The sequence below is a fragment of the Mus caroli genome, chromosome 11 (genome assembly GCF_900094665.2).
Source record: "Mus caroli chromosome 11, CAROLI_EIJ_v1.1, whole genome shotgun sequence".
Taxonomy (NCBI): domain Eukaryota; kingdom Metazoa; phylum Chordata; class Mammalia; order Rodentia; family Muridae; genus Mus; species Mus caroli.
In genome coordinates, this window is record NC_034580.1 from 17,426,112 (window position 1) to 17,452,389 (window position 26,278).

Sequence of the window (26,278 nt, forward strand, 5' to 3'; positions counted from 1 at the left end):
GGGTGTGGGTATAAGACCCTACCCTAGTTGCCTGGAAGTCAGTCTTCCACTAGCAGCCTTTGAATGAAGACGTAGAACTCTCAGCTCTGCCTGGATACTGCCATTCTCCCACCTTGAAGATAATGGACTGAACCTCTGAACCTGTAAGCCAGCCCCAATTAAATGTTGTTTTTTATAAAAAAAACAAAAAACAAAAAAAAAACCAAAAAACCAACTTCTCAGGACACCCCCCCACACCCCCTCCCAGAGAGAGAGAGAGAGAGAGAGAGAGAGAGAGACCAGTACTGTCTAAATGGATCCTCACCGCCATTATTTTCTTCAAAGAACTTAGTTGACCACTAGGTTCCCCCAACACAAAGCTAAGCTGTTATCAGACAACGTCTGAGGCCCTCAGAAAAGGTTTCCTCTTTTCTGAAACCTGCCTACTTGGTGTTTCCAATATATTCAAAGGGCCCAGATTTATGACTTTTTTTTGTTTTGTCTTTATGAAAACTTCATGAAATTGTTGCCATTTTAGAACATGGAATTTGGAGTAACCTAAATCTGTATTCCCTTGCAATCGTTACTCTTATTTGGTTCCAAAATAAGTGATCTCATTCCTTTTGAGACGAGAGCTGTTTCTTATATAAATAACCCTAACAGTACCAACTCTATCTGCACATAAAATTATTGTTCATTTAGACCTCATGAGGAATGAGTTTTAACACCCCCATATACTCAGTGAGTGAGTATAGTTACTGTTTGAACTTTTGTTCACTATTAACATGTAATACTTGTGTTTCTTTCTGGGGGCTATCCATGCCTGTAGATACCCTTTGCTGAGGTGGTGGGGGATTCCATTTTCTACTCCTGTGGAACAATTAGGAGTTTGGGAAGATGAGCCCATAGGCTTCTTGCTTCAGGACAGACACTCCTAATTTATAGAAAAATGGAACCATGCAATATAGAAACCATGCAAAATATAAATAGTCTTTGTGAGGTTTATTTACCTTATATGTATGAATGCTTTGCCTGCATGCATGTATGTGTATCACATGCACTATTAGGTCCCTTGGACCTAGGGTTATAGATAGTACTGAACCACCTTTAAGGGTGCTGGGAATTGAACCCAGGTCCTCTGTAAGAACAAGTGCTCTTAACTGCTGAGCCATTTCTCTACTATATGTATTATAAATAATTTGTTGTTGAGATCAGGCTATGCCCTAGTTTAAGTCACTCCCTATTATATAAAGCAGTGATTTCTTAAGCCAGGCATTGCTCCATGAGACTTCATTTCAAAAGTGCTTTTGACACCATTTTGAAGATGGAAGATAACTCAGTTGGGTGGACACATGAATGGGCACCATCTATCCAGAACCACAGCAGACTGATTCCTGGGAAAGGGGTCCAGTCCATGCATTTATTGGGGTAAATGGGGGCTTGAGATAGCACATGGGGGTGTTAAAACTGTGTCACAGAATCCATGGCCAAGAACAACCATTTCAGACTAAGGAGATGGAGCAACTCTCACCTGAGTCACATGAAGGGCTGATCACCTGTATCACTGTGGTGATGGTTCTAGTCTGTTACTTGAGCACCCTGCACTTAACAGATAGGCAGAGAACTGTCCTGGGGGCTTCAGGTTGTCTCCATCCCTGCTGTTGAAACAGCATGCTAAATTGTTGACTGCTGTCCTGTTTGCTTCTCTGGACCTGCTGTCCATCTGTTTGTCTGTCCCTTCATCTGGACCCACTAAAACCTAGAGAGGTGCTTCATTCACCAAGAGACAGCATAGAAAGGCAGAGATAGACAGTCATGAAAGAATGACAAGAGATGTGGGGGAAGTCGGTCTTCAAAGAAATCCCATGAACCTGGCTTTTGTAAATTTTCAGAGCTGGGAGTGATTTAGTTTCAGATAGCATACAAAAATAAATAAAAAGGGGGGTGGTGGAATCCAGGTATAGAGCTCTTATCTGCAGCATAGACAACTCCCTTAACCCTACCACGGAGAGTTCATGGTAAAGGTGAGATGGTCTGATTTCTTCAATTTTTTTTTTGTTTTTGTTTTTCGAGAGAGGGCTTCTCTGTGTAGCCTTGGCTGTCCTGGAACTTACTTTGTAGACCAGGCTGGCCTCAAACTCAGAAATCCACCTGCCTCTGCCTCCCAAGTGCTGGGATAAAAGGCATGTGCCATCACGCCCGGCTGATTTCTTCAATTTTTAAGATTTGATTTCTGAGTGTGATCACTGTCTTCAAGGTGTAAACTGTCATGTAACTATTATTAAGATTAGAGTAAAATATACATGTTTTCCTTGGCAGAGGTGGGGGTTGGGGTGGGTGGATCCAGGATAGCTGGGGTATTTGGGCAAATTGCTGTCGATGAAACTGTCATGATTTCTCAATTTATTGTTCTTCAATAAATGTGACACTGAGGAAAGATCAAGTGTTCATCTGCTTCTGACGCTGCACCTCCCACACCTCTAGTGAGTGACATTTTGTATTTTCAAAACAAGAGATAGCTGGGAAATGAGATGTGAAAGAAACATGGCATGCAGAGTCTTGAGTTCCTGTGTTACAGGAGCAAGGAAGGATGTTATGGGGATTGAGAACTTATCTGGCACACATTCATAATTCATGCAAAATTTTATTAACTTATATACAATTTTGGTTTTATGCTTCTCACTAATAAAAGTCCTGAAGGTAGCTTTTTTTTTTTTTTTTTCCTAATGGTAGTTTTAAACTCTTGCTTTTTTCTTTTCCAGATCCTATTAGAGCTGGTGAAATAGGTCATTTTATTATTAAGAAAAACAATTTTTAAAGACAGGGTTTCACGAATCCTATATTGGCCATGAAGTTACTATGTAGCCTAGGATGACTCTGGCTTTTGCCCTTCCTGAGTGCTGGGATTTCAGGCACGCGCCACTGTGCTTAGTTCTGAGTGGTTGAGGATTGAATGCAGGGTTTTGTGAGGTATAGGCCAACACTGTATGAGCTTCAATATAGATAATATTTACTAGTACAGGTAAACAGCAAGTCTAACCAACAAGTATTTGAATATCCACCAAGCGTATTACAGCCAGCTTTTGAGATTATGGTACTATTTATTGCACTGAGTAATGCACAAAACACACAAAGACGATGCATGTGTTCTCATGGAAACCAGACGGCCTCAAAAACATAGTTTCATGTTTCTAATAATCTAAGCTTACAAACATTAATAGTGTGGTATTATTGGCTATTAAATATTAATGACTTCATTATTCTGCTATAGAATATAAGGAAGATAGATTATCTGCAACCTTCTTACAGCTAATTTTAAAATCAAATTATGAGCAAAACATGATTTTCACTTGAATATACTTTTATTTAGATTGCAGCACTAACAACATGATAGACTTTCACAAATCATAAAGCACACACTATTTAAAATATTTTGCTGTTCACAATTTGAATGTAGCATTATTACTGTTTGGTACTAGGCTCAAAGACGACATTTTGATTCCTCAGCCTTCGGCTGTCTGCTGATGTCAAAACGAGTGTCTAGTCACGCAGAGGAGAGAAACTCAAAAGCCGTCTCCTTTTCCTCGGTCAGCTCCTTTGCTGTCAGGTCCATCTTTTCACGGGAGAAGTCATTAATGGGGAGGCCTTCAACAAACTTCCAGGTCTTATTCTGTCAGGGGACAAGGGCGAGAGCTTCAGCTGAAGTGACAGTGGCTTTTCAGCAGGGACCAGCAGGGACAGCCTAGCTTAAAATGGTAACTCAAAGCACGCCTGTTTTAAAGCCTGACTCTAAATTGGAGTCCACTTTTAAAAATCATCCTCAGGATGAAATCCAGCCAGGGTCTCCTGCATACTAGGAAAGAGCTCTTCCAGAACGCAGGGCCTATACACACTAGCAGCCCTTCCATGTGGGGAGTGAGTATGCCCTGGATGAACAGGCACGAATAACGTGAGCACCACCATGTCAAGCACTCCGGTGCTTCAGACTCATGGGGAGGCAAGGCTTCCCTAGTCCTGGTGTGATACTGACAGTGTGTGCAGAGTGTCAGCTAGATCAACGGCAGCTTCTCTCCAGAAACCATTAGTGCTCTGCCTCCTGGTCAGCTCTGAGTTTCTAGGATATTCACAGTGCCTGACCCACCCAGTCCCCGCTTTCTGAATATGCCTACGACTTCTTCATTCCCTCAGGTCAGTCCCAAAGTGACAAATATCATGACACTTGAGTTTGAAATGCATTGAGTGTTCAAAGAAATCCACAGAAAGTTATAGTGAACCATACTATGATCACAATAAACAATAATGCTGAGCACTATGCGTTCGTGAGGAAATTAAACTCTATTTATGGGTACAATACAGAGTTCTGTACTAGCAAAGTATCTGGTACTAGGAGTTAAATCTTGCTTTCCAGATTAGTTTCAGTATTGAATGAAAGACTAAGCATTAGGAAGGGATATCTATATATATTCTAAAAATATTATATACATGTACACTATACATATCCACACATATTTAGTATCATATGTGTGTATATGTATGTATGCCTCTTCCATGTTACCCCACCTTGATCACGACAGGGAATGAGTAGAGCAGGTCATCAGGGACACCATAGGAGTTGCCATCAGAGATAACGCCCATCGACACGAACTCTCCCTGAAAAAGTTTACATTATCATAGCTTACAGGGATTGGTTTACACAATCAACTAACAACCTACTACATTGAAAACATGACTTCCTTGACTGTGCATAACTGCTGTTTGTGAGGACTCAGCAGCCACCCTGGGTCACAGATATCACTTCATCTACACTTCCAGATCATGTAAGATAGGGCACAGCTTCACACTCACTTTTTTCATGTTTTAAAGATTAAACAATTTATTTCTTTATGTGTCTATGTCTATCTGTGCATGCACATGTATGTACAGGTCTCTTGGAGCTGTGATTATAGGTGGGTGTGAGCTGCCTGACATGGATGCTGGGAATAAATTGGCTCTTCTGCAAGCAAAACAACCACTCTTAACTGCTGAGCCATCTCTAGCCCCAAACACCATCCTTGTTTTATAATTGAGAATATAATGGCCCAATACTGATTTTAAAAAGAATGGCCTTTAACTCCTAAAATCTTCTATGATAAACATCATGGGACAGTTGACAGCACAGCTTAGGAAAGGTTAAGTAACATTTGGGGGCCCCTTGGCTAGCAGGCATGCGAGCTAAGAAATGAACCCAACTGGCTTAATTGCAGTTTTTCAATCCAGAAAGAAAGACCAGTACAAATGAGAACCCTCACCTCTGGGGTTCCAAACCAGATGTCTCTGATGTGGTCTGCGATGGCTTTCGCAGCAGACATTGCACTGGACAGCTTCCGAGCCTTGATGACAGCAGCACCTCGCTGTTGCACAGTCTGGGTGGGGCACAGAGAGACAGTGGTACCTGAGCATGCCAGCCAAATCCTCATCACCACTGCAAGCATGGCTGAAAGAGGTCCCTCCAACGTTAATCTTACTATCCTAATTCTACCTTTTTGGAAAGGTAGAAATTCCTATAGAACATGTGACACTAAATACAGAGAAGCAGATTTTGGTATAAACAGAAGTAGATGGCTCTGTTTTTCTGACTTGGAGACTCTCAACTGTCATAGATCAGGTCACATCAGACAATGATAACCATCTTTTTGCACACTCCAAAAGAATATATTAGAGTGAAACAGCAGCTGTCCTTGAGGGTCCCACAAGGCCCTGGCAGACACTCAGCTCAGCAGTGTGCTGTGTGTCTCTGCTGGCTGCTCAGAGGGTTCACATCCTTCTTACCGTAATGAACTCTCCCTTCAGCCAGCTGTCGTCTTTTAGGGCTTCATACACACCGACTTCCTTTCCTTGCAGTTTCACCTTGGCATGATTGACATCTGGATACTGGGTTGATGAATGATTTCCCCAGATAATGACATTCTTTACATCATCAGCGGTTACACCGAGTTTAAGAGCAATCTAGTTCAATGCAAAACAATCCTATCAGTTAGGCAACTGATTTTTATTGCACTTTGTACCTCATTTGTCAGACGCCCTTAAGTAAAGGTAAAGAGCCTTCTGAAACATTAAGCAAATACAAGCTACACGGACTTGGAAAAGGGCAAATGTTATTGCTCAGCAAGATCCTAAAACACTTAATGATGTCAGCAACTATGAACCAGAAACTTTACAGTGTAATGTATCTAAGAGCACCCTGTAATTTATGATTAGATTATTAGCACGGCATGTTTACCAAGTATAAAACACTGACCGACAGGTGAGCAGATGCTAACACATAACTATGAGCTTTGTTTGTTCTTCGTGGGCTGCCACCTTATCACTGTGGTCAGACACGTTAGATGTACTTATCCTAACCTGATGAAATTTGTGTTATTAGTTTTTAATTATACTTAGAGGTGTAGCTATTAGAAGGGACTTACATCATCAAACTGTGGCTGCCCCAGTTTTATGGATTTGAGGACTAAGTCTTGTGATGTAACACAATGACAGAATGGTCATTCTGATAAACTCAGCAGAAGCTGAAAATATTCTAGCTGAAGTGCATTGAAGACAGAGATCATAATGAACTCAGCATGCTGTAAACACTCAGAACATTTGCATCAGCCTATAGCTATACAAAATCTGCTCTCACAGTCTTTTTATAAGAAAATATTTAACACATTTATGAATAGTTATACTAATACTTTGGGTAAAAACCAGAGTGTACTAAGAACTTTAGAACTCTCGATCCCTTGAATATCAGCTTTTACTCCTCAAAAATAGTGACGACCAACTGCCTCTAGACGTGTCCTCACTGCAGGCCCCTCCTCACTGCAGGCCCCCGAGGTTCCCTTCCTTTGTTTATGTTGCTTATGGTCTCTTATTCCTTTGATCTCTTGAGTTAACAAAGCACAGGTATTCTGTGTCTAGCAGGTGCTGCTTCTGATTGTAAATCATGTCAGAACCAGGGTGAAATTAATACATACAAAGGATAATATTTCTTGCTTCCTTAGGCAAACTTTCAAGTTTGTCAAATAGATGTGTTAACTTTTTGACTAATTCTCCAGCCCTAATTCCCCCCGCCTCCCAGCAGCAGCTCTGTCAAATCATCTTGTATGTACATATATATTATGCAAATCATCTTGTATGTACATATAGATCATGCATGCATACATCTAGCATTGGTTTTCACATACACAGAGTTCAGTAGGTGACAAATCAGTCACTGGTAATTAAAGCTTTTAAATTTTTGAACAAATCATGGAGGACTTGTCATGATTCCTGTAAGAAAATTTTATTTTGGGTTTAATTACTTCTCATTTGGATAACAACTTCTATAAGAGGAAGAAAATGCTTCTTCAAAGACTCTGACAGCTCTCACTGTGCCAGACTGACACACAGAAACAACGAAACTGCCTAGCCAGGCCTGTGAGGAACAGACTGTGCCCAAAGGGATGCACCAGCAAAACTTCGCTCTTGGTTCATTTATGACTTTTGCCCCAACAAGGAAAACCATTTCAAGCACTAGGACAAAGTGCCACTCTGTGAGATTTGGGAAGCAGAAGTGTCCAACGTCTGCCTTGGGAAGACCATGGAGCAGCTTGCCAGAGTCCTCTCACCACATTCTCTGCAGGAGTTAAATGAGGACTCACTGGTCAGCCCACATCGACAACTGCTGTCAAGTTTTCTTCGCCTACACTGCCCCTCATGCCTAACCTGGGTCCCAGTCGAATCTCTCCCTTTCCAGCCACTATGTGACTACTACTACTTATAGCCTAAAGCATCTCACAGATATTTAATAACTAAGTTAACTGGAGTGTTGAAGAAGATATTTACTGTATGGCTCTTTCAACTTTAGGCTATATCTCTCTTAATAATAAAAACAATGATAATAGCAGTGAATTTCTACTATGTTTTATTATGTAGTAACATCATGAGCTAGTAAAATGTATTTAGTTTACTTAATACTACTGAACAGAGCATACACAAGGCTTGAGTTTGTACTCTGTGAATCTAGTAGGTCCAGCATTACTTCCTCTATGACTTTGGGCAGGTTCCCTGATCGCTTAAAGTCTCATGTATCTTTTCTGTAAAACAAGCAAATTAAACGCCTCCTCCCGTCACCACGAGAATTAAAACCCATATAAAGCACAAAACTTGCAGGAAACTTAACAAATTATTTTCTCTCATTGGATATTCCAGAGCTGAAAGAATTAACTCTCAGTCTAGGGCAATGAATTTTTTTTTTAAACTTTAAATGCATATCTTTTTCTGTTTAAGGTATAGTTTTCTTAAAGCTAACATGGTAGGTAGTGCAGCTCTACAGAACTCTCCAGAAGCAATGGTCTGTGGCTGAAGCAGAGTAGACAAAACAGTGCTAGAGAAAAGGACAGAAGCACTGTGCTCGAGAACTCCAGCTTCATCTAACTTAACAGAGCCACAGAAGCTGGCCTACATGTGTAGCTTAGCTCCCAACATCTTGAAAAGCTACTGCTAATCTCCGAGTCACTGGTTCCTTTGACATCTAAATCTATGCCTCCAAGAAATAAGGAGTGACATGATTTTAATAATTACACAAAACATTTTAAAACATTAAAATTGAATACTAAATACAAAATTCACTGCAGAGAAAAATGAAGCATAAACATACACAACTCAAGTCTTTTGTTCTACAATCTATGATATCACTAAGCTAAATTATGTTTCATGTGTTATTTCATTTGTAAATAACTACTATAGTGAAACAACATTGGCAACTGTAGTGAATTATAATTGGATATATATGTATGTGTGTGTGTGTATATATACATATATGAAGCTAAATATATATATTACAATTGGTTCACAATTGCTTAGTTGAAGATAAAACTAAGGAGGAAGGCCAACTCCTTAACTTCTAAAATGTTAGACTTCTTAACTTTTAATTAAAAAAAAACAAACAAAAAACAATAGAATAGTTCCCTGCTCAACAAAACCAACAAATGTACAAACCAAAGTTTAATTATTTTAAGAGTAAAATAAAAAGGTTTCAAAGCTGAAAATTTTAAAATTTAAAAGCCATTTTTCTTACTTGAGATTTTGCTCGGTTGTGGTCCAAGCGAGTCAGGCAACTGAAATTCTCCTTGGGGATCGATGGCGCTGACTTGGAGGCTGTCAGGCAGTTCGTATTGGCTGGGTTTCCCACAACAATGACCTAGATGGGTGGGAGGCACAGAGCACACACTGATACCTGTCATACAACTGGACTAAAGATGCCTAACAGGGCGTTTATATCAGATTTCTATGATATACAAGTCAGTTTCCAGCTGGCAATAAAAGGACCTAAGGGAGACATATCTTTATGTTTCACTATGGAGACAGAGACAGATCATCCATCTATTTGATACAAAAAAAGCAAGAAATCTAAAGCTTCATCTTAGAGTTTGATTGAAAAAAAGAGTTTCCTTTTTTAAAGTGTTTTTTTTGTTGTTGTTGGTTTTTTTTTTTTTTTTTGTTAGGAAACCAATTTTTTGGAGAATTAAGCGTTTCTTAAACTGGCTTAATCCTACGAATTACCTGGGCTACTTGGTAAAATACAGATTATCTTCACAACTCCTTTCCATCTAGTGAATCAAACATACATACACATATCTCTTTTGCCTCTGAGTATCCATCTGTGAGGATTTTCCTCAGCAGAAGCTACCCCTCCTTTTCTGTAGAGGTAGAATTATCATGTAAATAGAACCCCAAGTCCAGGCAGCCAGAATTTTACATCTGAGCACCTCTGTAATCTCTTACCAAGAGACCTGTGCATCCCTAATCATTCTTAGTCCTTGTTAATGATTACAGAGGAAAGTTAACTATTTAAAATGAAATGTACAGTAAACAAAAATATAGGCAACAATGAAATATTATATCCAGGTCACTTATGAAGAATGGCTTTGGAACATGAAGACAAACTTAGAATGAATATAAATAGCTACAGAGACAGAAGAGGAAGTCATGAAACAGCCTGTAACAATTCCATGAATGCAGAAGCTGTGTCTGCAGTGACTGACAGAAAGCACTCAGCAGTTGCCTTCCAGAACACACAAATGACCCTGAAGGTCTCAACAAGCACCTAGCAAGCAGTACAAGAAAGCTGTCTTTTCCCTCCATGTCTATCTGTACTTGCTGACCTTGGTATAGAACTATAAACTAATACAAGCAGTTCTGGCATTTAAACATCAAAAGCAGAAGTCTGAAATACAAGTAAGAAAACAACCCCATGAAATCTGCTGCGACTCACCTTAACTGATTTCTTGGCGTATTTCTCCAAGGCTGTGCCCTGGGATTTGAAGATTTTCACATTGGCTTTCAGCAGGTCCTTCCTCTCCATGCCTTCCCTTCTTGGCATGGAGCCCACTAGGACAGCCACATCCAGGTCTTTGAAGGCAATCTCTTCTTTGTCTGTTGCAATGACATCTATGGGCATGGCAAACAACACACAGTGCTACTTAAATGACCAAGTTGAAGTTTCCCCTTTCATATTGAATCTACTTATTTTTTTTAAACTGTGCCAAATGTTTATTTTCATAGTTCACATTGATGCACTTTTCAGAAGCCTAAAGATAATACACTCAATGACCCCTAAGAACACAGCAGAAAGTCAATAATTATTTTGTATTTTTATATCAATAATTACCTCAGTTAAAATAGCTTTATGCTTTTATCACTTACATAATTAGATATGATGCAGCATTTGTTTTTTACATATCTATCTACATATCTATATCTCTATCTATGAATATCTATTATATACATGCATATATCTCCATGGATAAAACAAAAGAAAAACTGACTCACCTAATCTTTAGATTGTAATTATTCCAAGATTTAAGATACCAATTGAAAAAATAATGTTTACCAGGGCATACTCTAATAGGGATAATGCAAAGGATTGTATTCTATCAAATGTAATCTTCACATTTCACAGATGAAGAAACTAAGGCATAAGGGAATTAGTGCCACTCTGATAAGATAGGGAGGTTGGTCTAGAGTTCAACTAGAACCCAGTGTCAATCTGATAAATATATAATTTGTTTTTTGATCAAGGAACATGCAATGTTGTTTTCCTTTGAACGTATTAAAAAGGCCATAGCTGAAAGTCAGCATTTCTATCTGTAAAGTTTTAGGCTAATAAACCCATCTCAGTCAGGTTGCTGAGACCCCAAATAGAGGAATGTAGGGAAAAAAAACTATCTGGGTCCCTTTTCTGTCACGCTTTCCCTTTGCTGCCACATTTACAGCAGTCTGAGGAAACACTGGGCCATTAGTGACAGAGGACACAGCAGAAAAAGGGCTGTAAATAGAAAATGCAGCAGAGGGACTGCCTTGGAAAGGGCTGTAAGGAAAAGGAGCCACAGAAAGGCTGGCACAAACAGGAGCCACCCAACAAGTGACCTGGAGAGTCGCTCTTCTAGGAAATGTCTGACTGGACACGGAGTTAGTTCATGCTTTCCCTCAAGCTGGGCAGTTTAAGGACAGTTTACCCATCTCAAACCTGTGCTTGGCAAATGGAAGAGGAAATATACAAGGAACAGCTAGTGCCCAAAGCAGCACATGACCTGGAGAACACCGCTTGGAATGGAAAATAGTCTGTTATAAGGTCCTACTGTTACTTCTAAATAGACTTCAAATAACAGCACAATGCAAACAGCCTGGATGTAAGATCCTTGAGCATACTATATTTAATTAGTATTATAAATTATATGTAGGCATGAGGGAAAACAAGCCCTTGACTTGCCACTGATTGCTTCTTGCTTTTGAACTTATTTTTCTTGATATTTGTGTTAAAAACAGTAGTGTAGTTCAAACAACAACAACAACAAAAACAACACACTTTTGTGAAACAATTTCTGACAATCTTTAATAAAAATCTTTAAAACAATCCACCTTTAGTAAGCTATGAAGTGCTATACCATCTGTTTTTTTTTTTTTTTTTTGACTTCGCAACTCACCCTGCAGAAGGGGAAGGGCACAGTCTTGCAGTTCCATCAGGACACCGTCCAGAACACCCATCATGGGGGTGATGTCCAACAGCACAAGAATGATGGGCTGCCAAAGAGCAAGGACAGTGGGGAATGTGGTTATGGTGAAGGTCGGGGTGGGTACTGCATTCTTTCTCACACAAAGTCCCACCCTATTTTTGTTTGTATATATTTAGTTCCCACTAATTAGTCATAATTATGGAAGAGAGTTGCCATAGCTTGCTTAGTAGCTGCAGGTATGATTCTCTTTATAAATAGCTAACTATAGATGACTACGATATCTGACATGAAGAGAAAATTCAATTATCTGTAGGTCGAGAGAAAAAAATGAACAAAGACTTTAGAAAAGGATTTTAGTATACATATCAGACTTGTTAGAATTCCGGGTGCCTGTTTCCTGTGGTGTAGATTTCACATCTGATTATTTGGGCTCAAAACACCAAGATTAGAAACAAAGGACAGATTGTACAACTTTCTCAAAGGCCCCTCCCCAAGAGTTACTCTCATTAGTGAGTGACACACTGATTGTTGCCTGCTAGCCAGTCACACAAAGCTACAGAAATGCACCAGGTGGAAGACCTGATTGCAGGTGGTTTTCAGTGCCCACAGGGTGGCCTATAAACATCTTCCTAGCCTCTACTTACAGCAAAGGACTCTTTGCATTTATGGGGCTACCTATTCCTCCACTATTTGACACTAAATACAGAACCTTATTAAGAACATTTTACTACTATAGTGCCAAGGTTTACAGACATGCCCCTACCTGGTCTTTCCCAAAGACAGATCCATTTCCAATACTGTACAACAGTGAATATGCAATTTGACCAGCTGCTCCAGTCACGAGGACTCTGATTGGTTCAGACTGTAATGAAAAAGACCCACAGTTTATTAACATGTTACCTTAATAAGGCAATGCATGCTTTAAAAGTGAACATGACACTGTAAAGTCCCTTCTTGACTTGCTTAGAAAAAGAACAGGCTTGGTTTTAGTAAAGACAGCATGTACAAATGAACTAAGCAACTTATGAAGTGTGTCCTTTGGTGGCATGCTTAACTCTTACTAAATGGGAGCATAACTAAAAAAATGCAGAACTGGATTTATGTATGTAACTGTGTCCATCTTTGGGAGACATTTTGCCACAATGTCGTATCTGTTTTATGTGATTTAAGTCCTGGCAGGTTAGAAGAATCTCACAGACCCCTATCATGCAAATCCCTGACTCCCACCTCACTGGAGTCCGGCACACCAGGAAGAGAAGTAGCAGTGACTAACAATTTCCTTTTACTGTGAGACAAAAAGGTTGAGTAAAACAATCCTGCTTTGACTTAACTGCGCAAGAGCAAAACAACCCTGTACCTAAACTCAGAGATTCACCAGTCTCTGCCCGCTGAGTGCTGACATCAAAGGTGTGCACTGTTATCCCCGATGTTAAGCCTTTATTTTTTAAAAAGATTTATTTATTCATTTTATGTATTCGAGTACATTGTCACTGTCTTCAGGCACACCAGAAGAGCGCATCGGATCCCATTATAGATGGCCATGAACCACCATGTGGTTACTAGAAATTTAACTCAGGACCTCTGGAAGAGGAGTCAGTGCTCTTAACCACTGAGTCAGCCCTAAGGCTTTATTTTTAAAATTGAATTTATTTAAGGTGTATGGTGTGTGTCATGTGACACAGTTTGCCACAAGTTGTGGGAGTTGTTTTTTCCTTCCATAACGTGGGTCTTGGGGATTGAGTTCAGGTTGTTAGACTTGGCAGCAAGCTCCTTTTACCCACTGAGCCACATCGTTGGTCTAAGCCTTTGTTTTTTTTCCAAGGAGGAAAAAAGTGAGAAAATTACTAATATTTGTAATATAATAAATTTTAGTATTGAACACTGTACTAAATCACAATGGCAATACCTGACAGTCTGATTCCAAGAGAAAACTAATTTTTTAAAAAGGAAGAGAAACTATAGGGGGAAAATGCAATAGTTATGTAACAGGAAGAAGCAGCTGTACAGGCTAAGAGACTAAATTAAATAAGACACAGACTAAAATAACAACTGTATTCAAAATGAGCGCTGAGTAATGGAAAACAAATTTAAATTAAGCCCAGAGAGTTTAAAAAAAAAAAAAAGAACCAAAATAAATTGTTCTCTTTCTTGAGAGTGCTGAGTACTGGTAGGACTCTGGGCTACCCCAGTCCCTCTCTGCATGAAGAAATGGCCCACTAAATGGACTGGTGTAGAAACATTTAATTTCTTTTTATTTAGAACTGCCTCTCCTAGTGACTCATCTGTCTAAGACGGAAAGACGGACAGCCTGAAACTGACAAAAGTCAGGAGCGTGGTTCCCAGAGGTCAAAACAGAAAATTCACTGAGTATTGCCATAAAATCTGATGATAGGAGATTTTACTTGGATTTCTTCCTCAAAAACATAACCAGGATAGGAGTAGAAAAATATAACCAAAAGATAAAACCTCAGAAATCTATGGAGAAAAATTCTCTTTGATACCTAGGTTTCTTTTCTATTTTTTCCCTATCTCTAGATACATTAAATTTAATATCTAAATAAGCCAACTTTAATAAAATATGTATCTATATTAATATGTACTTAATAAAACATGTATCTATGTCCAAAATAAACTGCATGTATGAATAGAACACACTATTCTATGTGGTTATTTTCTGCTATACACAGCTTTACAAGACTTACGTTCTGAGATATTACCAGGATCTACTACTATCATAGACCCATCTTTAATCCTGTGTATGTATTTCATCTTGTTATCTTTCTTTTGAAGTTAAGAAACGAGAAGGGAGAGGCTGTTCCCCTATTCTCTGGGTTTTGCCTATTTCTCAATCTCCCTACAATCTGAATTCTAGCCACTGTTACATTCCACCAGATAGATAAAAACAGGCACACAGCTGGAACTCAAATACTTGCTTAAGAAGTAGCTCCATTGTCTAAGTACTGCTTCCACAAAGACTGAAATGCACACAACTGGAAGGAGATTGAATGAATGTGCTTTTTAAAAGTGAAGGTGTTTCAGCCAGGCAGTGGTGTACACACCTTTAACCCCAGCAGTTATCTATCTACACATCTGTCATTCAGGCTAGAGTGTGAGGTTCTTCTCAGAGCAGTTTTCCTTTGACTAAAATTTGTGCTCTTCATACAGGTTTCAATGTAAACGCTATGTAATATAAATGAATAACATAAGGGTGAAGCTAAAGGGCAGTCAAAAAAAAAAAAAAAAAGATAAAACAAAAACAAAAGCACACTGCCACCAGGCATGGTGACGTGTGGCGTGTGGCGGCAATCCTAGGGCTGGTAGGGGAACAGGAAGGTCAGATTTCTAAGAGCAAGGCCGGTGTGGGTTACTGTGAGACTCAAAACAACAAGAGATCACCACTGCCCAAAGCTCCCAAGTTCAACTTGAACAATGTGAAGGAAGCTGGGTAAGAACTGTGGGGAAAGTGCCAATCTCCTCTTAAAGTTGAACCTTCCAGAAAGTCTAGCTGATGTCAGGAGAGTATTATGTAGCCATTTAGTAAAAACGTGTTCCTAGTATCCCAGCCTGTAGTGAAGAGCTTGTGGCCAAGCATCAACAGTTAAGTCTATCCTAGCAGTTTCCTTCTGTGCCTGGCGACTTCCAGTTTAAGGGGTTACCTTAATATTTGAAGGTCTGATGATGAAGTAGGTAAAGGAAACACCAGTTTGGTTCCTCCTGCTTTCCTGAGATACTGCAGTTGAGAAGCAGGAGGGGAGGAGAGCCTCACTGATTTGTCACACACAATGTAACAGTGCCAGTGGGGGTTACTATTCTCTGCTCAGATATCTGGGCATGTTGCCAACACCCAAAAAGGAATGGCTTCTCTCTTGCGGGGCATTAATGACCTTCCTGCGGTTACAGGCTGTTTTGAGAATGTATTGTTTAGTTGTAAAGCTTTAAGTTTTCCCTCTGTTATTCCCCAGAATAGCATTCTCTTTTTACTTTCTATTTGCACATTTTTCTGCAATGTATCATTCGGATTCCTCTAGGTGTCCTTAGCTGATTCCCCTATGGACAATGACAGAGTTCCTTTTAAAAAGGTTTTGAATTGTCAAAAAAAAAAAAAGAAGCTTTTTTTTTTTTTTTTCTTTTTTTATGAGACAGGGTCTCCCTGTGCAGCCCTGGCTGGCCTGGAACTTAGTATATAGTCCAAGCTTGTTTTGAAATCCCAGAGCCTCCCAAGAGCTGGGATTTAAGACAATGTACCACCACAGTGACTGGAACTGACAGTTCTTTTCTAAAGCAGCAATTTGCTTACATCCTCTTCCCAGGAGTCAAGATGGTTCTGAATCATGTGAGACTGCAACATCACAGAACTCTCCTACCTGGAACAACTCATGTCTTCTGACCCAGATGTGACCTTCTAAGGGTGAGGCCAGTTCCATCTAGTGCATAACAAACTCAACACTCTAACTAGGGGCCCTGGATCTCTCTGACCTTGGGAAATCAAGGACCAGGACAGGCTGTTTTAAGATTAGATGAAACAATCCCTAAATGCCCCTTTAACGTCAGAATTTCAACACTCTGAATGGCGTGTAACAAAGCTATCAGATGTTACCTGCTGGTTCTGTGGGCTTATCTCCTAAAGGGGATTATGAAGTGATTTGCCAAACACATCATACAATTCTGGTAAATGGGAAGAACAAGAGACCCTAGGTGCAAACCTTATGACCTTGAGCAACTCGTATTCTGGGTCTTAACAAATTAAATTTTAGTATTTAAAGTGGGGTTTGGGATAAGGTGATTGTAAAAAGGTTTTCATATAGGTCTAATAGCCTAAAGTCTGAAGTTCTTGGATAACTAGTGCCACTTTATTACTAAAATTATTAAGGCAGAGACTGCTTAAGCCATAATTTAAATAACTACTTATGTGTCAAAATAACTAGGCAATAATGACTGGAAATTAGTAATTATTCCCTTAGGGTTTCTTATAGAGATTGAGGGAGTTTTTGTCCTTGTTTGAAAACATGTCTCCTTGGGCTCTGTGAAATTTCCAATTCATCCAAAAATTTCCAATTCATCTCACATTTCCCATCTTGATATTAAAGGACAACAAATATTTTTAAAATGTAAATTTCAAAGTACGTAGCAATTTCCAGTCTGGTGGCAAATGTCACCTTCAAACAGCATGAAGATTAGTCCTACGTCAGAGCTCTCTTTCACGTCACCCCCTCCGCCCGCTGAGGACAAGATAGATCTAGAGCTTCAACAAGATGGTTGCGTTACATCTGCAAGGAGGTCTTCAGAATTCATGACAGAGTAGTAAAGAATATCGGCACTGTTTGATTAGCGATGCTAGTCCTGTCATTACAAACGGCGATCAAGAATAGGTTTTCAGTAACATTTGTTTTCTTTTAAATAAAATATGGTGGAAACATGTCTCCTGAAAACCGGGATCATAACCTGGGGCACTACCTCAACATCAGAGGCCTATTCTTTCCAAGAGCTTAAGAGGCAAAATAGTGCTAGGACCCAATTCTTCCCCTCCCATCAAATCTCACCCCACACAACAAATCCTTTAAGAGAAAATTTTGTCCCTCCTGCGCAAGGGCTGAGACCCGACTCTCCAAGGACAGTGATTTCTCTAGAGTCCTTTTAGGAACCTCCAACGAAAGCGAACCCCTTTCCAGTTTCTGGGTTACTGCGACAGTCGTGAGAATGAGTCGGATTTTGCAAACCGCGCGGAGGACAGCGCCCGGCATTACTGCTTTTTTAAGCGCATCAAGCGCAGGAGGAGGCCGAGAGGCCGGAGCTGCTGCAGGTTCCAGGAGCCCACACTCACCATTATTGCAAACTGCAAGGCCGATCTCTGCACCTGCAAAGGCAGTCTCCAGCAGTCAGGTCACCTCTACAGCGGAACAGACTCTGGGAGAGAACGCGGGGCTGGCCCGCAAAGGTTCGGCTGGAGACCGGGCCCTTTCTGGGAAGTGTAGTTCTTCCGGCGATCTCTGGCGCCCACCTTCGTGCATTTCTGACAGTGCTAAACTACAATTCCCCCAAACCCCTTCTTCCTACGCGCCTCGCTGCAAAGTAGTCCCGGGGCTGAGCCTCGGTGATTGGAGCGCGTCTGTGAGCAAGCAGAGGGTTGGTGCTTTGAGTGAGGCGCCTGCCTGATGGCGCTCAGCAATTGGCAGGAGAGGAGGCGTTAACTCGAGGGAGGAGAAACGACCCCTGAGCGACAGCACACGTCGCTCCACCGAGAATCTATCCTCCCCCAAGACTAAACAAGGGCGGCTAAGAGACCTTCCGTTGCTTAAAGCCCGCTCGACCCGGAAACAAAACCTTTTAAAAACTCTCTCAGAGGCGGGAGGAATTGCGGAAGAACGGGCAGCTTCACCGTTGCTAGGCGACGAGGCAGCCTCACCTGAGCGCTCTCCAGACCAAGAGCTAGTGGAGCTGTATTCTCACGTCCCAGGCTGGTGAGCTCGCCCCCAAGGGTTTTTATCTGGGGGTCAGAACAGGGTGCGGCACTGATGCCTGTATCCTGAATCCGAAGCCGGTGGTTGTGGGCGACCTCCGGAGTCCCCTGTTAGTGTCAGGAGCATGTGGATGCCACAGTTTTCAGGAGGGAAGAGTGTCTTGCAGTTTGAGTCAGTGTAACTTTTCCAAAGTAAAGTCAGAAAGTTTTGTTTGTGGAGTGAGCCCCTTCCTTGTGTTTACTTGTGGTGTACGGATCTAATTTTCTTTGCCTACTGTGAATATTGACACTTTTTGCTCATTCTCTTTTTGGAAACCTGTTACTTCCAGGGGAAGTTGGGAGACACTGGTTGTTTCAGGCGAAATATTAGCAGCTAAAACAACTCAAGAGGCTTGCATTTAAAATTTCTGTATTCTCCGTTTGTTGTGCGGATATTCGAAAACATGTGCCTTGGAACAGACCAATGAATATGCTCTTGGTCTAACGTCAGAATTTTCCGTCACTATTAAATGGATGGTGGATGGCTTCAGTTTTGTTTTTGGAAGATTTAGTATTTGGAGAGAGAAATATGATGCCTTAGGGTCTACCTTAGTCAGGGCTTCTATTTCTGCGATGAAACACCATGACCAAAAGCAGATTAGGGGAAAGGATTTATTTGGCCTACTCTTCCACGTTTTGGCCCATCATTCGAGGAACTCAGTATAAGTAGGAATATGGAGGGCATGAGCTGTTGCAGGGACCATGGAGGAGTGCTGCTTATTAGTTTGTTCCTCATGGCTTGCTAAGTCTGCTTCTTTATAGAACCCAGGACCACCAGCCCAGAGATGGCAGACCCATAATGGACTGGGCTCTTCCCCATCAATCTGTAATTAAGAAAATGCCCTATGGGCTTGTCTACAGCCCGATCTTATGGTGGAAGCATTTTTTTTTTTTTCAATTGAGAATTCCTCTTAACTTAAGACTGACTGTAGCTTGTGTCTGGTTGACATAAAACTAGCCACTTCTGGGTCCAATAGCATTTAGGTTTCAATAGACTGTAGGGTACTTGAATGACTCCTAGAATCACTTTATTCATTTGATGCCTTAATTTTGTTCTTGAGCACTGATCTTTTTATAATGGAATGCTTCCTGTGTCTCTGTCCACATTTAGTTCATTTGTGGGTTGCATTTCTAAATGTTACCTCTGTGTCAGGGACTCTCAAATTCCAGGGCATGTCTCTGTAGTTTCTGTTTCTTCTTGGTTTTCTAATAGGCATTAGTTCTGTTAATTTATACTACTTCCTACTGAAGAACCATATGTGGAAATATCACACTCTAGAGATAGCATGACTTGCCCCCAGTTTCACTTGATGGTTGAGGGAGAGATTACAGGATTTTCAAGTGAAGAGAGAAGGGTTGGAGCTGATTTGATAGTGATTGTTTTAATCTGCTCTGGGACCTTAGGATAGTAGTTTTAGTTACTGCCTTTCAGGAATCACTGTAGCATGAAACAAAACTCTGTAATTCCTAATGGTAACATGGTGATCTGGTGAGTAATTGTTGAAAGAAGTGCTCTGTTTTGGTGGGCTGGTTAGTTTTCATCAGTTTGACACAAACTTGAGTCACTGGGAGGGAGAGAATCTCCCGAGTTCTGGGATTAAAGGCATGTGCCACCACTATTGCTGGCTGTTTTAGGGTTATTATTGCAGTAACTTGGGGAGGAAAGGGTCTTTTTAGCTTATGTGTCCACATTATGTCATTGTTCATCATTGAAGGAATCAAGACAGGAGTTCAAATATATGGTATCTGAACAAACCAGTAAGCAGAATTTTTCTATGGTCTTTGCTTCAGTTTCTGCCTTGGGTTCCATTAGTGATAAAGTGTGTCATGGACGTGTACGCTGAAGTAAACCCTTTCCTCCCCCAAGTTGCTTTTGGTCAGTGTTTTTATCACAACATTTGGTAGGAGAAAGTCATCACCCAGAGCAGAGCTTATCCTCAGAGTTAGATTATCTTCAGGGAACCTTTTTTTTTTTTTTTTTTTTTTTTCTATTGGGTTTCCTATGGCATGTATGACTTCTGAAATGCTGACTGACCAGGAAGGGGCCTCACAAAGCCAAGAAGCCCAATTTTTGCCTCAACCATTGTCTTCTATCTTAAAAGAATCCATGCTTCAGTCATGATGTGTTTGTTTATAAGACTGATCAGGTTCAGATTGTACCAGTAATGGAGGTTGGAGACAGATGCCCTTAGCTTTCTTAACTTGCCTAAGCTGGGCTTTTTACTAGCCAACATTCACTTCTTACAGTTTCCCACTTTGGATTCTTTCTTGGCTTAAGTTCATTTCTTCTTTTTCTTCTCCCATGTATGTGGTATATGTGTGCATGTTTGCATATGTGTGAATGTTTGCATATGTGTGAGTGCATGTGTGTCTGGAGATCCCTTGTGTGTGTGTGTGTATGGAAGTGTGTGTGAGTAGAGGCCCAAGATTGACTTTAGGAATCTTGAAGTGGAAACTTAAGGTTTCTTTGGAAAGTTAGTTGTGTCACATGGTGTTTTGCTTGGGCAAACACATGAAAGTGTTTTTCTGAAGCAGACACAGGTGAAAGGATGTTTGGCTAGAGCAAGCATTTTGAAGGATTCTTTACTAATGACACACATGTATTGGTTAGCCTTACAATGTGTAGCTGAGCTCCACTTGTAGTGACCCCATAGAGAGAAATGCACCAAAAACTCCCTTCTGGTGGTGGTCTGACAGCTTCTTGCAGCTTACATGAACTCGGCCAATTGGCAGAGTGATCTCAGCTGTTGCACACTCACATGCTGACACAAGACCTGTGGAGGACACATGATGTTTGGAGGGAGTATAAATAGGACTCAGTGGACAGTGATGAGGCTTGCATAGCTAGTTTTGCAATGCTTCTTGGTCTTGTGTCTTCACTAATCTTTGGTTTGAACAGTAGAGGAATTCTCCTGGCATCCCTGCTGGCCCTGGTCACTCCCACTGATTTGTGCCAATTCGGCAGAGGCCTGGCTGTTTCTGCTGGGTAGTGCCACCACTGCTGATTCGGGTTTGCTATCCTGACATTATTGAGCTGGACTGCTGGTATGTTTGTGAAGTATTTGCTAGTGGACTGAGATGGAACTGGAAAAAAACAAAACAAAACAACCTAGACTTGGAAAAGAATTTATTACCTTTAGATAGTCAAATAATTCAGTAAATTATAGGCAGTTTACTGTAAGTTGCCTAATATTTGCCTTAAACCCTATTGTTTCTTTCTCATTTGGAGTTCCATTGAAAATGTTAGGAAAACATTACAATAATACTTTAGTGCTGTCTTCTTAAGCAATCTGAACCTCTCATTTCCAGCAATTCCTTTGCCCACTAGTCCTGCTTCTTCCTATGTCTTTTGTTTTGTTTTTAGAAACACGATGCGTTAGGTATGGGTTGTGAGGGTTGACTTACAGGTGTGTGAGGTCAATCATTTCCATTTGTGGTTGGTCATTAAATACATTTCCATACCATGACAGGTTGTAAGTCTCTAGTCACCACTGGCCACCACAAAAACAAACTTCTCTGTCAAAGTGGATAGCAGCACTGATCCACGGGCATAAACGTACTTTCAAAGGCAGGTTGATGGGGGTGTGATGTCCTTTGTAAACTGGATGAAGGGCTATAGTATTACGGATCATGTTAACTTATTAGGTAACATAGTATGTGGCACTAGAGGAATTTTAGTCTAGTGGGGTAAATTGGCAGGTTTGCTACTATCAGTGGTTTAGTGGAGTAAATCCCGTTTGCTGTTATACTAGGTTTGAGGCTGTTTGTGTGCCATTCCTTCTTGGAGAGCCTCTTCTGGAGTAGCACAGCCTATCGTTCCAGTTAGTTGTGAATTTTCATGCAAAGGTGGTTTCAGGATCTAAGTAAACATTCTCTTTTGTTAGGCAACAGACAATATACATTCAAACATTGTGCTAGATTTGGAAGTGTAGCTAACTTTTTTGACCCCTGTAGAAATATGAAATACTTCACAAGTTTGTGTGGCATGTTTGTGCAAGAGATGTGCTGACCTCCATAGAGTTTCAATTTTAGGACATGAGCAGCTGAAGTGCATACTTTTTTTTGGGGGGGGGGAGATCAGCATTTTTAAATGTTTAATTCAAATTGCTAAAAATATTTGAAGTACCATTGTAACAATATCTAGTAGGAATACTAAAGAAGCACTAATTTTGAGATCTTTGATAGACGATGTTGGCTCTTCCTACTCTAGGCATCCTGGGCCTCTCAAGTGGAAACTTATGGTTTCTTTGGAAAGTCAGTTGTGTCACATGGTGTTTTGCTTGGGCAAACACATGAAAGAGTGCTTTTCTGAAGCAGACACAGGTGAAAGGATGTTTTGCTAAAGCAAGCATTTTGAAGGATTCTTTGATAATGACACACATGTATTGGTTAGCCTTACAATGTGTAGCTGAGCTCCACTTGTAGTGACCCCATAGAGAGAAGTGCGCCAAAACCCCCTTCTGGTGGTGGTCTGACAGCTTCTTGCAGCTTTCATGAACCTCTTAACAGTTTAAGAGGTTCCGTCCATTGTCGTGGTGGGAAGCATGGCAGAATTAGGTGCTGGGGATGACAGAGCTGAGAGTTCTATGTTTTAATCTGCAGGCAGCATGGAGAGACTATGTTCTAAACTGGGCATAGTGTAAGCATTTGAAACCTCAAAGTCTGCCCTAACTGTGACAGACGTCCTCCAACAAGGTCACACCTCCTGATAGTGCCACTCCCTGTCACCAAGCATTCTAACACATGAGTCTATGGGGCCATTCCTATCCAGACCACCACGGGTGAATTAGAACTCTTGTAAAAAGCTCTTCGAACCATTTTATTTCCACACTATTTGAATTTATGCAAAGATTAATTACATTTCATAGATGGTAGAATATAATGCTGACATGGTAGTAGTGTACTACATAGTATAGTTTCAAAAAGTGATTCCAACTCATTTATAAAGCAAATTTATTGGCCAGCCATTTAAGGGTCAAACGTTGTTATTAAGGGTAAAATGTAGAAAGAACAGCAAGCTCATTATTCTTCATGGAAATTGCAATCTAGAGGAAAGTGAAGAGAGGTAAGTTTAGTCATTAAAGACAAATACATCATGAGGAATTTCAGATTGTAACATAATGGTATTATAAAATGTCTGCTCATTACAATGTTGCTTTTATGAGTTAATAGCTCTCAGATTTTTTCAGTTATTTTTATTTTAATGACTTGATCTTAGTGTACACAGAAGGTACAAAACTAGTTATTTAAGCCCCCTCTGATATTTGAAGAATATTTGAACTGACTTTTATTAACAATGGAAAAATTGTTCAGATAAATTGCTGTGACAAACTTAACCTTTAACTATACAACCCTAAGTGTAGCCCTCCACCACAGTAGAAATTGTGGGTTTCATGATCTCCATGATTTCAACAATTTGGAGTTTAATTTGTTTAGATTGTGATTTAGGGAGTTTAGACTTTAAAGATTCTGACCCTTTGGTATTTCAACAGTTGAGACTTTGGCATTTAAATTGTCTCCTGGAATTATGATCTGATCTGCTTCTATACATGGCATGTGGCTGTTATTGTTAGGGTATATCATAAAGATTTCACCAGACATGGTCACCTAATCTTGGACTTCTTGCCTCAAAAGCTATGAGCTAAATAAAACCTTTAAAAAGTGCCTAACCTCAGGTATTGTGTTATACCAACACAGTAAACTAAGGTGTAGCAATCCGTCTTATTCAAGATTTTGTATACATTTTGTAAACTAATAAGGAAGATCAGAAGATGAGATCAGAGTTCAGGATGCTGGCTGTTGATGAATCGGGAAAAGTTACTTGGCTCTTTAGTATATTGTTCATTTCTTTAAGGTGCACTGCATATGAGAACGTGCATACTTAGTATGGATTTTCTAATAACAAGGAACTTTCATATAGTTATAAAATTCAGGGAATTCTGTTTTACTTGCCATGACAAAATATCTGAGGAGAAACAGCTTGAGGAAGGGAGAGCTGGTTTTGGCTACAGTTTGGAGGCCATGGTGGCAGGAAAGACATAGAGGAGAGGTATAGGACAGCTGGTTGTATGGCATCCTCAGGAGGTAGAGAGCGATGGATGCTGGTGTCATCTTGCTTTCTCCTGTTAATTCATGGAATAATACCCTTCCTGTCTCAACCCAGTCTAGAAGATCTCAGTGTTTGTCTGCTATGTGATTTTAGATTCTATCAGCTTGACAGTCAGTATCATATACGCTCTTCATGTTCACATTCTGACTGTTTTCTCAGTAATGTACCTTAGCATTTTCTCTGAATGTAGGATCATTCATTGAATTTAGATATAAGATCTCTTTAATTGCCTGTAATTTGTAACAGACCTTTTTGTCTTCCATGACACTAACACTGACATTTAGGCTAGTTTCATAGGATGTCCTTTAATTTTTTTTTTTTTTTTTACAATATATTACTTTCTCATACAATATATCTTGATTATAGTTTTTCCTCAAGGAATAGCAGAGAAGAGGTTTCAGGAGACAGAAGATAGGGTCGAGCAGAGTGAGAAGAGAAGATAGTTGGTGATATTTGAGCCAGGAGAAGCTGAACTGAACCAGAGAAGATATTGTGGAAGCAGGAGAAGAACCCACAGAGAACACACAAACAAAACAGTGAATATAAAGAAAAAAATAAATCAATTAAAAGTTACAGTTGGCTCCCAATGTGATGGGCTATTAATGTGGTGTGGTGGGCTGTTTGAAGGAAAAAAAAATTAAAAGGCTTAAAGGTTTATGTCTGAGTCTTCAGTTCAGTTTCATTAATCATGTTTGTTTTTATGCCAATACTATGTTTATCATCATCATTATTATTATTACTGTGTAATACAACTTGAAATCAGGGATGGTGGTACCTCAAGCAGTTCTTTTATTGTTCAGGATCCGTTTTAGCTATCCTGGATTTTTTGTTTTCAAAATGAAGTTGAGAATTGTCAATTAAAGGTGTGTAAATAATTGTCTTGGAATTTTGATGGACTTTACCTTGAATCTGTAGGTTGCTTTTGGTAGAATGGCCATTTTTTACGATGTTAATACTTCTGATTCATGAGCATGGTAGATCTTTCCATCTTCAATTTCCTTCTCTAAAGACTTGAAGTTTTTAGCATATAGCTCCATCATTTGCTTGGTTAGTAGTTTTTTGTTTTTAAAGATTTATTTACTTTATATATATGAGTACATTGTTGCTGTCTTCAGACACACCAGAAAAGAACATTGGATCCTTTATTTCAGATGGTTGTGAGCTACCGTGTGGTTGAATGGAACTCAGTACCTTTGGAAGAACAGTCAGTACTCTTAACCTCTGAGCCATCTCTCCAGCCCTACTTGGTTAGAGTTACCCCCAAGATATTTTATATTATTCGAGGCTATTGTGAAAGGTGTTGCTTCCTTGATTTCTATCTCAGTCCATATAGGAGGGCTACTGATATTTTTGAGTCAATATTATTTATAGCCACTTCACTGAAAGTGTTTTATCAGGAGGTCCCTGATGGCATTTTTAGGGTCACTTATATATATTATCATACCATCTGCAAATAACGTGACTTCTTCCTTTCCAATTGGCATTCCCTTGATCTCCTTCATTTGTCTTACTGCTCTAGCTAAGACTCCAAGTACTATTTGATTAGATGTGGAGAGAGTGGACAGCCTGTTGTTCCCGATTTCAGTGGAATTGCTTTAGGTTTCTTTCCATTTAATTGATGTTGGTTATATGCTTGCTATAAGTTGCTTTTATTATATTTAAGGGTTCTTTGGAAAGTCA

At 40.0% G+C, this 26,278-nt stretch overlaps 2 protein-coding genes across 4 annotated transcripts in view; one reads left to right on the forward strand and one right to left on the reverse strand.

The window, feature by feature from the left end:
* Nucleotides 1-2,967: 2,967 nt before the first annotated feature.
* On the reverse strand, nt 2,968-17,922 carry Mdh1 (malate dehydrogenase 1). Its single transcript, XM_021175456.2, has 9 exons — nt 17,815-17,922; nt 12,757-12,855; nt 11,964-12,060; nt 10,253-10,428; nt 9,056-9,178; nt 5,788-5,964; nt 5,268-5,381; nt 4,540-4,629; nt 2,968-3,649 (listed from the first exon to the last, which is right to left on the reverse strand). The coding sequence occupies exons 1-9, from the start codon at nt 17,815-17,817 to the stop codon at nt 3,524-3,526; spliced, it is 1,005 nt and encodes a 334-aa protein (XP_021031115.1). The 5' UTR covers nt 17,818-17,922; the 3' UTR covers nt 2,968-3,523.
* Nucleotides 17,923-18,157: 235 nt separating this feature from the next.
* Nucleotides 18,158-26,278, forward strand: part of Wdpcp (WD repeat containing planar cell polarity effector) — a 333,990-nt gene continuing 325,869 nt past the window's right edge. For all 3 annotated transcript variants that reach the window (XM_029483315.1, XM_021175452.2, XM_021175454.2), the window contains exon 1: nt 18,158-18,451. The gene's annotated coding sequence lies outside the window, so the exon portion shown is untranslated. The remainder of the gene's footprint in view (nt 18,452-26,278) is intronic.

Bases quoted from the DNA above. Each gene is read 5' to 3' on its own strand.
- Mdh1 (XM_021175456.2), bottom strand. The intron at 10,429-11,963 runs GTGAGTTGCGAA...CCATGCCCATAG, and splicing joins TGCCCTTCCCCTTCTGCAGG to ATGTCATTGCAACAGACAAA. The intron at 4,630-5,267 runs GTGAGGGTTCTC...AAACTTTTTCAG, and splicing joins TCTGGTTTGGAACCCCAGAG to GGAGAGTTCGTGTCGATGGG.